General features: G+C 44.1%; 1 protein-coding gene across 11 annotated transcripts in view; it reads left to right on the top strand.

The window, feature by feature from the left end:
• Positions 1-13,946, top strand: part of huwe1 (HECT, UBA and WWE domain containing E3 ubiquitin protein ligase 1) — a 37,780-nt gene extending 23,834 nt beyond the window's left edge. For 7 of the 11 annotated variants that reach the window (XM_017430917.3, XM_025009285.2, XM_025009287.2 and 4 more), the window contains 31 exons: positions 50-148; positions 490-644; positions 721-877; positions 1,098-1,326; positions 1,436-1,614; positions 1,698-1,787; positions 2,211-2,365; positions 2,711-2,753; positions 4,072-4,440; positions 4,569-4,779; positions 4,954-5,078; positions 5,211-5,431; positions 5,516-5,907; positions 6,074-6,716; positions 6,840-7,545; positions 7,644-7,732; positions 8,087-8,243; positions 8,341-8,473; positions 8,620-8,822; positions 8,927-9,153; positions 9,828-9,930; positions 10,233-10,382; positions 10,475-10,720; positions 10,807-10,924; positions 11,012-11,152; positions 11,249-11,536; positions 11,715-11,820; positions 11,918-12,035; positions 12,401-12,582; positions 12,772-12,962; positions 13,064-13,946. In XM_017430917.3, the coding sequence (XP_017286406.1) occupies positions 50-148; positions 490-644; positions 721-877; positions 1,098-1,326; positions 1,436-1,614; positions 1,698-1,787; positions 2,211-2,365; positions 2,711-2,753; positions 4,072-4,440; positions 4,569-4,779; positions 4,954-5,078; positions 5,211-5,431; positions 5,516-5,907; positions 6,074-6,716; positions 6,840-7,545; positions 7,644-7,732; positions 8,087-8,243; positions 8,341-8,473; positions 8,620-8,822; positions 8,927-9,153; positions 9,828-9,930; positions 10,233-10,382; positions 10,475-10,720; positions 10,807-10,924; positions 11,012-11,152; positions 11,249-11,536; positions 11,715-11,820; positions 11,918-12,035; positions 12,401-12,582; positions 12,772-12,962; positions 13,064-13,166 (6,329 nt within the window). In that variant the 3' untranslated portion in view covers positions 13,167-13,946. The remainder of the gene's footprint in view (positions 1-49; positions 149-489; positions 645-720; positions 878-1,097; positions 1,327-1,435; positions 1,615-1,697; positions 1,788-2,210; positions 2,366-2,710; positions 2,754-4,071; positions 4,441-4,568; positions 4,780-4,953; positions 5,079-5,210; positions 5,432-5,515; positions 5,908-6,073; positions 6,717-6,839; positions 7,546-7,643; positions 7,733-8,086; positions 8,244-8,340; positions 8,474-8,619; positions 8,823-8,926; positions 9,154-9,827; positions 9,931-10,232; positions 10,383-10,474; positions 10,721-10,806; positions 10,925-11,011; positions 11,153-11,248; positions 11,537-11,714; positions 11,821-11,917; positions 12,036-12,400; positions 12,583-12,771; positions 12,963-13,063) is intronic. The other 4 variants (XM_037977007.1, XM_025009289.2, XM_025009288.2 and 1 more) reach the window with 2 other exon arrangements.
• The last annotated feature ends 325 nt before the right edge of the window (positions 13,947-14,271 follow it).

Here is a 14,271-nt window from a genome sequence, read left to right as displayed (position 1 = left end):
CACGGCCCACGCACAGCACATGCATCATGTTGTCTTTCCTGTCAATTAGTGGGACGTAGTGGTGAGGATGAATCTCAAGAGGATGTGTTGATGGATGAGGCTCCATCCAATATCAGCCAGGCATCCACTCTTCAGGCCAACCGTGAAGGTATGGCACACACATCAGAATGACATTTATAAATTATTTTGTTTGTGTAGCACTTCCATTGGTTTTGACACAAACAAAATGTAAACTAAATAAAGGGTAAAATGTAAAACAAACGATAAATCGGATTAAAACATGAAGCAACTTACATAAAGTCATAGATAGCTGTACTTCTAATGTAAAGATGTCATTAAGAGACCAAAGACCCAATGGAAAACTATTATGGATGGATTTCATAGAAAGCCTAAACGCTGATCTAACACATCAGGTTCTGCCTCTTGTCCTAATAAATGTTTTCAAAGTGATTAACTTCACACTTACTATGGCTGGTTTTATTGACACAGGAACTGTGTGTGTAAATTCTTCATCAGACTCAATGAACATTCTCGAACCCGAGGATGAAGAGCACACACAGGAGGAAGATTCAAGTGGCAGCAACGACGACGAAGACAGCCAAGATGAAGAGGAGGAGGAGGAAGAGGAGGAGGAGGAGGATCAGGTAGGGAGAAATGCAGTGAAGTTTATTAATGAAGTCGGGTTCTGTTTAAGACTCATCGCTGCTGCCTTTTCTTCAGGACGATGAAGGAGATGAGGACGACGACGATGAGGGGTCAGAGATGGAGTTGGACGAGGATTTCCCCGACATTAATGCTGCGCCACATATCCGCTTTGAAAGATTTGACAGGGATGATGACCTCATCATTGAGTTTGACAACATGTTTTCCAACAACAGTAAGCAAAAGCATTTATTATCTAAGACTAAATGTGACAGTTGAAATTTCTGTTTTTTTTTTAACGGAGTTCATTGAAGTTTGGTACGGCCCAGATATTTTCAACTAGTTCTAACAAGTGTTTAAAACTTCATTTATTTTTCTTTCTTTTAAACATCACGTTGGGTTGTGTTTCACCTTTCAGCTAACGTCCGTTTCTTTTTTTCCCCCCTCCTCATCAGCTGACATCCCATCCTCCCCAGGGAACATCCCCAGCTCCCACCCTCTGATGGTCCGCCACGCTGACCACGGTTCCCTTACTCTCGGTGTGGCAGGCACTAGCGGTCGCCTGGCACAGGGCATGGGTCGCAGCCAGCGGACATTACGTCAGCTCACTGCAAACAGTGGACACACCATCCATGTCCACTACCCTCACAACCGCCAGCCCAATCCTCCACTCATTTTGCAAAGGTGAAACCAAAGGGTTTGGGTTAATTACTTCTTACGTTCTGCAATAACTTGCTTCAGCTGTTTTTTTTATTTCTTTAAAAATTTAAATATCTCTTTTTTTCCGTTTTAGATTGTTGGGCCCCAGTGCTGCAGCAGACATTTTGCAGCTGTCCAGCTCTCTGCCTCTGCAGTCTCGTGGTCGGGCTCGGCTCTTGGTTGGAAACGAAGACGTGCACATCATTGCGCGTTCTGACGATGAGTTGTTGGATGACTTTTTCCATGAGCAGAGCAGCACTGGAGGACAAGCAGGTAAGCATTACAATGAGATTCTGTCTAATTGTTCTAGGAATTAATATTTTGAATTTTAGAACCTTTTTATTCTCTCTCTTAAGGAACCCTCTCTAGTATTCCCACTGCCTTAACTAGATGGACTGATGAGTGTAAGGTGCTGGATGCTGAAAGTATGCACGACTGTGTAGCAGGTCAGTTCTTCGTGAATTATAAATATATTTAGGTGGTTTCTTGTTTTTCTTGATTTTATCTAGAGGAAATTATATTTTAATCATATTTTAAGACTAATATGTCTGAATTGATAATCTGGTAAAGATGGTGTTAATGGGGCTCTTGGTGCTTTCGGGAAGTATATGCATTTGAAATTAGAATCACGAAGTAGGGCCCAGGTAGTTGTTTATAGTCCTTGTTAATTTAAATTTTAAAATCTGTTTGGTAACCAAAAAACAATACTTGAATTAATGCAATACAAATGATTACCTGTGGAAACAATGAATTATTATCTTTGACTGGATCAGATTTTAAGAACTGAGGTGACGTTCAGTTAGATTGATAACCTGTTGAGCTGCAGTCACAACAGAGTTGTAAATCTGATACTTGTGTCTGACTTTTAGTGGTGAAAGTGCCTATTCTGCAACATCTGGAGAGTCTGAGAGACGAGGAACTGGAAGAGCGCAGAGAGAAGAGACGAAGGCAGCTGGCCGAGGAGGAGGAATTCAAGCAGAATGAGAGGCGGGCTTCTGAACAAGTCAGAGAACAGAGCCTACAGGTGGGCAGAAAATGCAACCTGTACAAGAAAATACAAGCTACTTGGCTGAGGGGCAAAACATCTGATTTTGCACCAGCCTTTTTGTCCTATCTGATCTGCAAAATTCAAAATGCATTAAAGTATCAAATAATAAGGAATTATTGTGTAAACAGGTGTTTACAGTGGCAAAATAAAGTGTCTGATGTCTTTCTGCCCCATGGGAAAGCAAATCGGTGCTTAAAAAAGACCTTAAGGGGCAGTAGGACCACATATAACTGGGTTAAAATGGTGTAATGGAAAAGAGAAATCCTCTCTTGGCTGAGGTATTAATATTCTTCTGATGATAAATTTGTTTTTTGTTCCTAGGGTTCCGGATTGGGTACAGTTAATGGAGCGGAGAACACTGCAGGTACTGATATTTGCAGTTTTAACATTTTTTGTTTCTGTCATAACATTAAAATGTTTCGACCAGTTTGGATTGGACATCTCGGTGAAGGATGTCCCTGAGGCAAACAGACAGATTGCAATGCGTGCTGTGGGATGAGGTAGTAGTTTGTATAGTTTTAGGATCACACCAGATCTGGGAGATAACTATACAGTCTACTGTCTTTCTTATGGCAGCGCCATACCAGCTTGTCTTCTTCATTTTGGTCTAAAGAAGTAAATCCTTACTAATAATTATTTAGATTACACTTATTAAACTCAAAATTATTGGCCTTTATTTTTTAAGGCATGTTACTGTCCATAATTGTTATATCTTTTGTGTACAATTTTGCTTCATGCATGCAAAGAACATTTTAAATCGGGGGGGAAAAGTTTTGACCTCTCCAATAAAGGGATCTGTTGTCTCTGTATTGCTGTCCACCAATCCCCTTGGAAGGAAAACTCACTTGGAGCCATTATGAAGTTGTTCTAAATGATCACTTTTATTCTATGGTGGAACATATCCATCCTGATGGAAGTGGTCTCTTTCAGAATGACAAAGGTCCTATCTGAAAGGTACTTGGGGTGCTTATGTTTTTTGTTTAGTTTTTTTGCTTTGGGCTTCGTTGTCAGTACACTCAATTGTGGGGAATTTTTTTGACCTGTGATAAAGATGGTGCTGATGAAACAACATGCAAACTATATTTTGGAGGACTGTTTCATCCCTTCAGTTGAGTTTGAGACTCCAGAGACAAACACCTTACTATGGCACTTTGTTTTGTTTTTTTGTTGTTGTTGCTGTTTTTGTTGTTTTTTGTTTGTTCTTTAAGTTTTACTTGCCAGTATGTGCTCTGCTGCAGCTGCCTGTGATGTGGTGAGGTAGTAAGTTGTGTTGTTGAAGGGGATCAGGATTTTGCACCCCATACAGGAGATAACTATACAACTTACTGCCTTCCTCAATAGAGGCCTATTGCATCTGTATTGGAAGTTCATACTTGTGTATGTGTTCACATTGCTTTCCTTTCTTGTAACATTAATAAGGGACACTTTTTGAAATGTTTGTAAGCACTTCTCAGCTGCAGTTGCTTGTATTGTTCTGTTTTTTGTTTTTTTTTTAAGTTTTCAGAATTCGTGCTACATTGTTAGGTCAAAATGGCATGTGGTAGATGTTATTAATTACAAATGCAACAGTTGTGACCAGTTGGATGTGTTCACATTTGTGTTGTTGTTTTCAAAAGTTTTAAATCTGTATTTAAATAAACTATGCTCCTACTTTAAACATTTTCTCCCCCTGGATGTTACAGAGGGTGAGCAAGTTCAGGATGGTACGATGTCATGTCTAGACACACCCAGGGTCTCAGAGGGCTTCCTCACTGCTCCTCCGTCTGGAGAGGTGACTCCAACCACACCTGCTCCTCACGAACAGGCGCTGGTCTCCCTGGAGACTGCTATCAGTCAGCAGGTCCACCAGCCAATCGCTGACCTGCTCCTGGCTGAGTCACACGCCAGCTCACTGGCTGCTCTGGCTGGCGCTGGCCTTCCATCTTTGTCAGCACCCGAGAGGCCAAACAGTGAAGCAGAAGCATCTCAGATGGAAATGTCCCCAGCACCAATCATTGGTGAGAGAGTCGGAGGAGGTGTTGGTGGAGGAGTTTTGGATGAAGCCAGAGAAGGTAAACTAACTTTAATATCTCTATTAACCCAAATTTACCAATAATAATAAAAACATAGTTGAAGCTAAAATCAAAACTTATTAATAAACCCTTAGAGATTAAACTAATTATCCTTTTTTTATCCTCAGCCTCCCTAAGCCCAGATATTGTAGAGAACTCAGAACCCGCAGTGGTTGGTGTTTCACAGCTGGAAGGGTCACCGATGGACACCAGCAGTCCTGCATCTGCTACTCAAGAAGAAGCTGCTTCCAACCCTGCTCAGTCCACCCAGCTGTCCCAGGAGCTGTCCGGCAGCGGGGAGAGCGGGCTGACTGACAGGCAGACGGATGCAGAGACTGGGTGGGTATTAGGTTAATGTGTCTTCTGGCAAATCGTGCTGCATGAATGTCTACTTCCTTAAACAGAGATTCCAGTTTGCAGTGGATTGATGTGGATTTAATTTTCTTTTCTTAAACCAAAACAAAATGACTTGTTCAGTAACATTTGAATATGTTCAATTTTTTTTTTTAACAGCTCCACATCTGTTTCTTCCCCGGGAGAAACGATGCCCAGGAGTGATAGTGCTGATAGCCAGTCCCAGGCCATTCAGGAGGAGCCTCTGCCATCCACCAGCAATGAGGAGGAGGACCCACTTGCAGGTAAAATAGGTAGATTAATGTTAAGTGTGATACCCTACTTTGGCAGTTCACTTAAAAAAAAAAAAATATATATATATATATATATATATATATATATATATATATTAATGTTTAACATTTTTGTCTGGGCAGGAATCAATTTACCAGAGGGTGTGGACCCATCCTTCTTAGCAGCTCTTCCGGAGGACATTCGTCGAGAGGTGCTCCAAAATCAGCTTGGCATCAGACCTCCGTCACGTCCTCCTGTTGCCACAACCTTACCCTCCACTAATGCACCTGTACTTGGAGGCCCAGGAGTTACAGAGGTCAGCCCCGAGTTCCTGGCAGCGTTGCCACCTGCCATCCAAGAGGAGGTGAGAAATTTTGTAAAGTTAGATTACAGAAAGCAAATTGTTTGTTTTGATTTCCATCACTGAGCATGTCAATGATTGCCTTAGGTTCTTGCCCAACAACGAGCTGAGCAGCAGCGTAGAGAACTGGCTCAGCAGCCTCCACAGGGAGACACGCCCCTGGACCCAGTTACCTTCATCCAGACTCTGCCCTCAGAGCTTCGTCGTAGTGTCCTTGAGGACATGGAGGACAGCGTGTTGGCTGTCATGCCTCCAGACATCGCTGCTGAAGCCGCTGCACTGCGTAGAGAGCAAGAGGCGCGTCAGAGACAACTGATGCACGATAGGCTGTTTGGTCATAGCTCCTCTTCTGCCCTGTCAGCGATCTTGCGCTCACCAGCCTTCACCAGTCGGTTAGGAAGTAATCGTGGTGTTCAGTACACCCGTCTGGCTGTCCAAAGAGGAGGGACATTTCAAATGGGTGGAGGAACAAACCACAGGTGAGAAAAAGTGATCATTGCTCCTGTTGTTTTTTTCTTTTGCTTGTCTCTAAAAGTGTGTGGAGAGCATTTTAGAAATAAGGAATAGTTTAGAATTTTTTTTATAAACAATCTTGATCCAGTGATATGTAGTTAAAACTCTAAAATAAATGTTTTATTTTCTCAGACCATCCAGTTCAAATGTGGATTCTTTGCTGCGCCTGCGTGGACGTTTGCTGCTGGACCACGAGGCTTTGTCGTGCCTGCTGGTTTTGCTGTTCGTAGACGAACCAAAGCTCAACACCAGTCGTCTGCACCGTGTTCTCAGGAACCTCTGCTACCATTCTCAAACACGTGGGTGGGTCATCCGCAGCCTGTTGTCTATCCTCCAACGCAGCAGTGAAAGCGAGGTGTGTCTGGAGACCACACGCCTGGAAGATTCTCGTGGCAAGAGAAGCAGTCAAGGAGGCTGTGGAGGGAAAGGTCCAGCCAGCTCTTCTCACTCCTCTTCATCTTCAGCCTCCTTAGAGCTGTTGAACAGGGTGGAGTCCCGTAGCTCCAGCCAGCTTTCTTGGCTCTCGGTCTCTATGGATGCGGCTTTGGGCTGCAGGACAAACATTTTCCAGATCCAGCGAGTGTCAGGAAGGAAGCACGCTGATCGACATTCAGCTGGTGGCTCCACAGGATCTGGAACGCTGGGGGGTGGAGTCTCAGGCACTGCTGCAAGTGTTACATGTGCTGGAGGCGGAGGCTCTACAGTTCACATCCACCCACAAGCTGCTCCGGTGGTCTGTCGACACGTGTTGGACACACTCATCCAGCTAGCAAAGGTGTGCGTCCCTCTGTGTTATTCTACATTTGATGCTTTTTTTTTTTCAGTGACGTGATAAGAAATTGTCACTTAGGTTGCAATATTTAGTCTTTTTTTTTCCGTCTTTTGTCTGATCCTGCAGGTGTTCCCCAGCCACTTCACCCAGCAGCGATGCAAGGATTTATCAGCTTCATCTTCTGATCTGGATTCTCGACTTTCTTCAGGTTCTTCTGGGTTAGGGAGTGGAGGTATGGGCTCTAGATCAGGGTCCCAGAGCAACCCCAATGCCTCCAACACTCAGAACCCCCTGGGCTCATCTGCTGCTACCCCTCAGTCTTTAGGCATCTCCACAGATTTTTGGGACTTGCTCGTCAAGCTTGACAACATGAATGTCAGCCGCAAGGGCAAAGCTTCTATGAAAATGGTGCCTCTGGGTGGCGGTGCAGAGGCCGAAGGAGCACAGTTCAGCCTAGAGACTTCCCCTCTTGGGCAGCTGATGAACATGTTGTCTCATCCTGTAATCCGGCGGAGCTCCTTGCTCACAGAAAAGCTACTGCGTCTTCTCTCCCTCATTTCCATTGCCCTGCCTGACAACAAGGCCACTGAGGTGCCTGCTGGACACCCGACCCCACAGGCTGCCAACCCTAACACAGCAAGCTCAGGAGCCACTGTCTCAGTCACCACGCAAGGCGCGACGTCAGTGGGCTCTGTGCAGCCCACCGTAGCAGCCCCTGGAGCCTTGGTAGGAGCTGCAGCTCAGAGTACATCCTCAGGGACAAATCTGTCAATTTCCCAGGCATCCTCTACTACAATCATTATACCCACATCTACTGGAACAACCTCTACAGGTACCTTTGAACCCATTATTTAATTAAATGGCTCACATTTATGTAGAAATGACTTTGCAAAATATTACCCCAAAAGTAATTCTGTTTTGTTAAACTAGGAAAACAGAGGGGCATGACTGGTAGTATAGAGAGTGAAAAGATGGCCTCCACTGGACTCACGGAGAAACAACTTCAACTTTCTGTGGAGGTATGGAGAGAAATTTTTACAGAAAGGATTGTTAACCATCACGACGAGAACCTTTTTGTATCAGAGCAGGGTTAAAACAAAAGGATGTTGATAGTTGTATTTGGATAGTTTTTTTTATGCTTACATTTTCCTGTCAGTTTTCGATTATGTTGGTTTGCTAGCAAGATTGCTTAAAAACTTGACCGATTTTGACGAGGTTTTCAGAAAATGCTCAGTTTGTCACAAAAAACAAATGATTAAACTGTGGTAGTGATCCGGAGAACCTTGGGTTTTTATAAATGATGTTATGGCCTGGAGGAGGTTTGCACTCTGAGTGTTTATCGTTCCTAATGCTTTTTCACTCCTCCCTAAAAGGTTTTGACGTCTCACTCGTGTTCAGAGGAGGGTCTAGAGGATGCTGCTAACATTCTGCTGCAGCTGTCCAGAGGAGACGGTGTCACCAGAGACACAGTCCTCAGACTGCTGCTCAGTGGAGCGAGACACCTCGGATACACTCTTTGCAAACAGATTGGTCAGTTGTTGTTTTTTGCATCACTTCCTATTCTTTTTTTTTGTTTTAAATACTTAGTTTCTTCAAAAAGTTTGAACTTCTTATTGTTTTCTCTCAGGCACATTACTGGCAGAACTAAGAGAGTACAACTTGGAGCAGCAACGGCAGGCGCAATCCGACTCGCATTCACCTGATGCACCTCCCGAGGAATCCTCCATCTCCGCCAGATTGAAGGGCAAAATGACCAGCAGGTAAGCAGGAAGTGCTTGTAGACTGAACTCTGATGGTGTTAAAAACAAAAGAATGTGGCGCTGTTTTAAATAGTTGAAATTAGCCACAGTGAGCTGACGGAATGTGATGTTGTGTTAAATGTTTAATCGTGTCGATTTGTGCACAGGTTTGACGGGTCAGAAAGCGTGGTGATTGTGGCTGCACAGAAACGCACACTGGGGGGCCGTGAGTTGCAGCTTCCCTGTATGAGCTCACTAACGTCCAAAACATCCACGCAGAAGTTTTTCTTGCGAGTGCTGCAGGTTATAATCCAGTTGCGCGAGGACACGCGACGTGCCAACAAAAAAGCGAAACAAACAGGTCGATTAGGTAAGAAGATGCAACGGATAAGCTCTCTTCTTGGTCGGAGCTTATAATATTTCATTTAAAATATTTTCACGAGTGACCAAACTGTTTTTTTCCTAAAATTTCAGGATCCAGCAGTTTGGGCTCAGCCAGCAGCATCCAGGCTGCGGTGCGTCAGCTTGAGGCTGAGGCTGATGCCATCATCCAGATGGTGAGAGAGGGACAGCGTGCACGTCGGCTCCAACAAGCCCCCCCACCAACCGCCCCTTCTGCCTCTGCCGCCGGATCCTCTGTGGCTGCCCCCCATGCTCCCACTGGTGCTGCTCCCCCTACTGGCACGGCTGCTGCTGCCACGGTTAGCATGGGCTGCTCTGACAGCAGGCATACCCATATTTAAACACTGCACACACATTATAGTAAAGCATCATTTGATGTGTAAACAAAATATAGAGAAAAATTGGCTCAATAGGATAGTTAGGATTATTTGTTGTGGTGTTTACCCAGATAAATGTGAAAGATATTATCCACTGACTCGCTTTATATCTAGATTGACCGTGGCTGTATTGGCTTCATGCATTGTGGAAGCAAAGCTCACCCATTCATTAAAATGCAAATACTTTGATTATCTGTAAATGTGATGCAGTAAGATCTCACTCAGTCACTCCTACCTCAGGTGTTTGATGCATTGTGACATCATCTTTGTGCTCATGATGAATGTTGACAGCCCCATCAGACAGATATGCCTGTGATTCATTGCATTGTGTATCAGTATCTTTGCACTGACATGTTCTGTTTCAAAATACGGTGTGGATGTGAATGTACTGCCTGCTACACTGCTGTTGTCTTTGTTGGCTGATACGGCTTCATGCTTCTTCCCCAACCTGCTTCCCTAAAAACATCCTCTCTCTTTGAATCAGAAGAATGTCATTTTTGCATGGCAGTCGTAGTCACTCTGTATTACTGTAAAAAATAATACTCCATTATGTTTTTCCTGTGGTTGATGATGTATCTGGGGTTTTTTCTCTGTAGTCTGAAGTTCAGTCAGTACCAGAAGCCCAGTCTGCACAGAGAGATGATTCTCCAATGGATGTGGACCAGCCGTCTCCTCTAGTGCAAGACCCCGCACCCCTGGGTATGACACTTTCAGTTTCCTAATTACAACTTAAAACGCTTCTTTATTTTCCCAGTAAGTTATTAAATAAAGCTCCCATCCAGTTAATGCAATGTGTCTATGCTTTTCTTCAATTTTTTTGTATACTTGTACACTGAGACATTTTTTGGTTGTGACTTTCTGAGTAAAATGGCGCCAGTTTTGATGGTAAAATGAGCTGTAACAAAGATAAGTCTTCACTTCTTCACAAACTCTCAAGCAGTCTATCAAACGGGCAGAAAATCATTTATGCAAATGACCTGAATTGGATTTCTCTCTTCCAGATGAAGAGGGAAACGGTCAGTCAGAAAGTGAAGAGAAAGTTCCTGACCTCCCTCTGCTCAGTGAGCAGCTGCTGTTGGATGAACTATGGGACATGCTCGGGGAGTGCCTGAAAGAGCTGGAGGAGTCTCATGACCAGCATGCTGTGCTGGGTAAGTGGAATCATTTGTTTATCTGTACTGTTTTATTCTGTTTGTCTTGGTTTTTGTGATGCACATCTGAGACCGATGTTTTATGTCCCCAGTGCTCCAGCCCGCTGTAGAGGCCTTCTTTTTAGTTCACGCCACAGAGCGAGAGAGCAAACCTCCTGTGAGGGACACACGGGAGAGTCAGCTTTCTCACATCAAAGATGAGCCTCCGCCGCTGTCGCCAGCACCCCTCACACCCGCCACACCTTCCTCTCTGGACCCGTTCTTTTCCAGGGAGCCATCCTCCATGCATATATCTTCAAATCTGCCACCAGACACCCAGAAGTTCCTCCGGTTTGCTGGTGAGCCTGAAATGCTTAAAAGCTAAGTGTAAAGCTTTGTTTGAATGTGTTGTGCAGTTTCTCATACATCTGGTTTATATTTTCAGAAACCCATCGCACTGTGCTTAATCAGATCCTCCGACAGTCTACCACTCATTTAGCTGATGGGCCTTTTGCAGTGTTGGTTGACTACATACGCATCCTGGACTTCGATGTTAAGAGGAAGTAAGGGAAATTCTCGGACGCTGATACCAAATGGCATGCTACCCACAGTTTAAGTTGCTCATGTTTATTCTTCCCTGATCTGTTCAGGTACTTCCGTCAGGAGTTGGAGCGACTGGATGAAGGCCTGAGAAAAGAGGACATGGCTGTGCACGTGAGACGAGATCATGTGTTTGAGGATTCCTACAGAGAACTGCACCGCAAGAGCCCAGAGGACATGAAAAATAGGCTGTAAGGCTACATTGGTTTTTGTTATTTTTCTTCTTCATGTCTTCCCAAATCTGAACCACTAAACCTGCATCATCGTCTGCCTTTGTTCTGTTCCAGGTATATTGTGTTTGAAGGGGAGGAGGGTCAGGATGCTGGCGGCCTTCTGAGGGAGTGGTACATGATCATCTCCCGGGAGATGTTCAACCCAATGTACGCCCTGTTCCGCACTTCCCCAGGCGACCGCGTCACATACACCATAAACCCGTCGTCCCACTGCAACCCCAACCACCTCAGCTACTTCAAGTTTGTGGGTCGTGTTGTCGCTAAGGCCGTTTATGATAACCGGCTACTGGAATGCTACTTCACCCGCAGTTTCTACAAACACATCCTGGGCAAGAGTGTCAGGTATCTGACCCAGATTAATCTTGTTATTACTGAATAATTAGTGCAGTTGAGGCATTTTTAAAACAAACTTGTATCGTGTGTAAATAATGCTGTATATGTTCAGAGAGCTGATTAGCTGTCAGTTGTTGTATTCTTCCTGAATTTGTGAAACTTATTCACTTGTTTGTGGCTTTGTCAGGTACACGGACATGGAAAGCGAGGACTACCCATTCTTCCAGGGATTGGTTTACTTGCTGGAGAATGACGTGTCCACGCTGGGCTACGAGCTGACATTCAGCACAGAGGTCAGTGTTGAAGTGTTTGAAAGAGCATTTTCTTTTTCTCCCCGTCACGTCATATATGTCGCTGGGATTTTTAACTTTTAATGACTTTTCTGTTTAGGTCCAAGAGTTTGGAGTGTGTGAAGTTAGAGACCTCAAGCCGAATGGAGCCAACATCCTAGTCACAGAGGAAAACAAGAAGGAGTATGTGCACCTGGTGTGCCAGATGAAGATGACAGGTGAGGAAGTGATTCATTCTCTAAAATGTCATGTTCTTATAAACAGTGAGGTTGTTGGCTTATTATTTTTGCACTTCCTGATATGACAAATGTGTGTATTATTGTTCAATTGACCAAATAGTTGGCTCTGTTTGCACATGCTGTTTTAATGTTTATTCAAATCGAAGCCACCAGGTGGCAGCAGTCAGTTATTAAAGCAGCAGCATTAAATGAGGTTTCTAGAACGAGATCACTGAGTTGCTTTGAGGACATGTTAGTCAGTGAAGCTTTGAATTTAAATCTGGCCCATTAAAAACACATATTCTATTAGAAACTCATTAGTATTTTGTGAGCTGAAAATATTCCCACCTTGATTTGTTTTCTAGGTGCAATCCGCAAACAGCTGGCAGCCTTCCTCGAGGGCTTCTACGAGATCATCCCCAAGAGGCTGATCTCCATCTTCACAGAGCAGGAGCTGGAGCTGCTCATCTCTGGCCTGCCCACCATCGACATTGACGACCTGAAGGCCAACACTGAATATCATAAATACCAGTCCAGCTCTATCCAGGTACCGATGAGTAGACACATGCAGAAATATAAATAATCAGTTTGTGAAGGAGCTAATAGAGCTGATACAGGATGCTGCATATGGCTTAGAAAGATTAGCATGTTTAGACCAAAACAACCATGACTAATCCTCTTTCAGTCAGAATTTAAACTTGTATTAAAGCATCTTTGTGCCTTTTTTAAACTGTAGATTCAGTGGTTCTGGCGGGCCCTGCGCTCCTTTGATCAGGCAGACCGGGCCAAGTTCCTCCAGTTCGTCACCGGCACGTCTAAGGTTCCTCTCCAGGGCTTTGCCGCTCTGGAGGGCATGAACGGCATCCAGAAGTTTCAAATCCACCGCGATGATCGTTCAACTGACCGCCTGCCATCTGCTCACACCTGGTAAACATGAAGCAACTTTATGACGCACGAACGGGTAAACCGAAGTAAACAAAACTGAAAATGTTTTCTGTTTTCCTCCCTCCCACCCCCACCTCTTTCAGCTTTAACCAGCTGGACCTTCCAGCCTATGAGAGCTATGAGAAGCTGAGACACATGCTGCTGTTGGCCATTCAGGAATGCTCAGAGGGATTCGGACTGGCTTAAACCCCGAGACTCTTAATACACACACACGAACACACACACACCCCCATGCGTACATTTAATTAGTTTTGCCTACTCCTGATACATTCACACTGGTAACCTCTGAACGCACGCACACACTATCATAGACATTAATGGATTACTCGTTGAATGGCCTAGTCTTGCTGGTTCTTATTCCATATAAAACCGATAAAACCAGCAAGTGAAATAGACTGATTGAAACTGCGTACAACACAGAGAGCCTCATTCAGACACGGACGTGTCTCCCTTCCCGATTTAATGCAAGCGAGGATTCATGGACTAATATAAGAGATGTTTTCTTCATTTAGTTTGATTTCTCTGTACAAAAGGTTTGGGAGTTTATTATGTTCAATCTTTTTTCTTTTTTTCTTTTATTTTGTTCTCTGGCTGTGTAAAAAGAAAAACAGAATGTTGTTTGAACAGGATGGTTATAAAACCTTTGGGGAAAAAAAACAAATGTTGGTGGTTTCCTGTTGCAAATTTGTGACCTCACAAGCCTTGACAATGGGGAACATTTTTATGGGGTTGGGAGTGTATGAACAACTTGAGAAGTTTTGGAGATATTCACCAAAATGCACTTTTCAAAGTTTTGTGGCATTTTTAAGGAAGGATGGTACAAAAAAAATGAAGAGAAAACCTGAAGGTGATATAAAAATAATTAACCATAAATTCTAGAGTATTTTTGGGTATTAAATCGCTGACCCAGCCTTGAGCCTTTGAACCAGAGTGAAATAACTACATGAATAAATGCATAAAATTTCATTTGTCTCTAACAGTGTTTTAGCAGTTGTTTGCAGTGAATTTATGTCCCCGTGAAGCCATGTCCGCTCCCTGACCCGGTTACAGGACAGTTCTGAGATCGGGCTCAGGCGGAGCGCTCACGCCGACCTCAGCATGAATCCTTCTGCATTTAAGTGACGCCGTCCTGCCTGACGGGCGGAAAGCAGGAGCTGGCTGCAGCCGATCGCCCTCTTCTGTCATCCCAGCAGTGTTTTCTGTCACACTCTCCTCCTTTTCAGTCTTCATTACTGATGGAGTAAGGATGACGTCAGCCTGGCTTGTTTTTATCCCGTTTATTTTTCACAGG

This window comes from Kryptolebias marmoratus, linkage group LG8, assembly GCF_001649575.2.
Source record: "Kryptolebias marmoratus isolate JLee-2015 linkage group LG8, ASM164957v2, whole genome shotgun sequence".
Lineage (NCBI taxonomy): Eukaryota > Metazoa > Chordata > Actinopteri > Cyprinodontiformes > Rivulidae > Kryptolebias > Kryptolebias marmoratus.
This window is presented reverse-complemented; position numbering and strand designations above follow the sequence as displayed.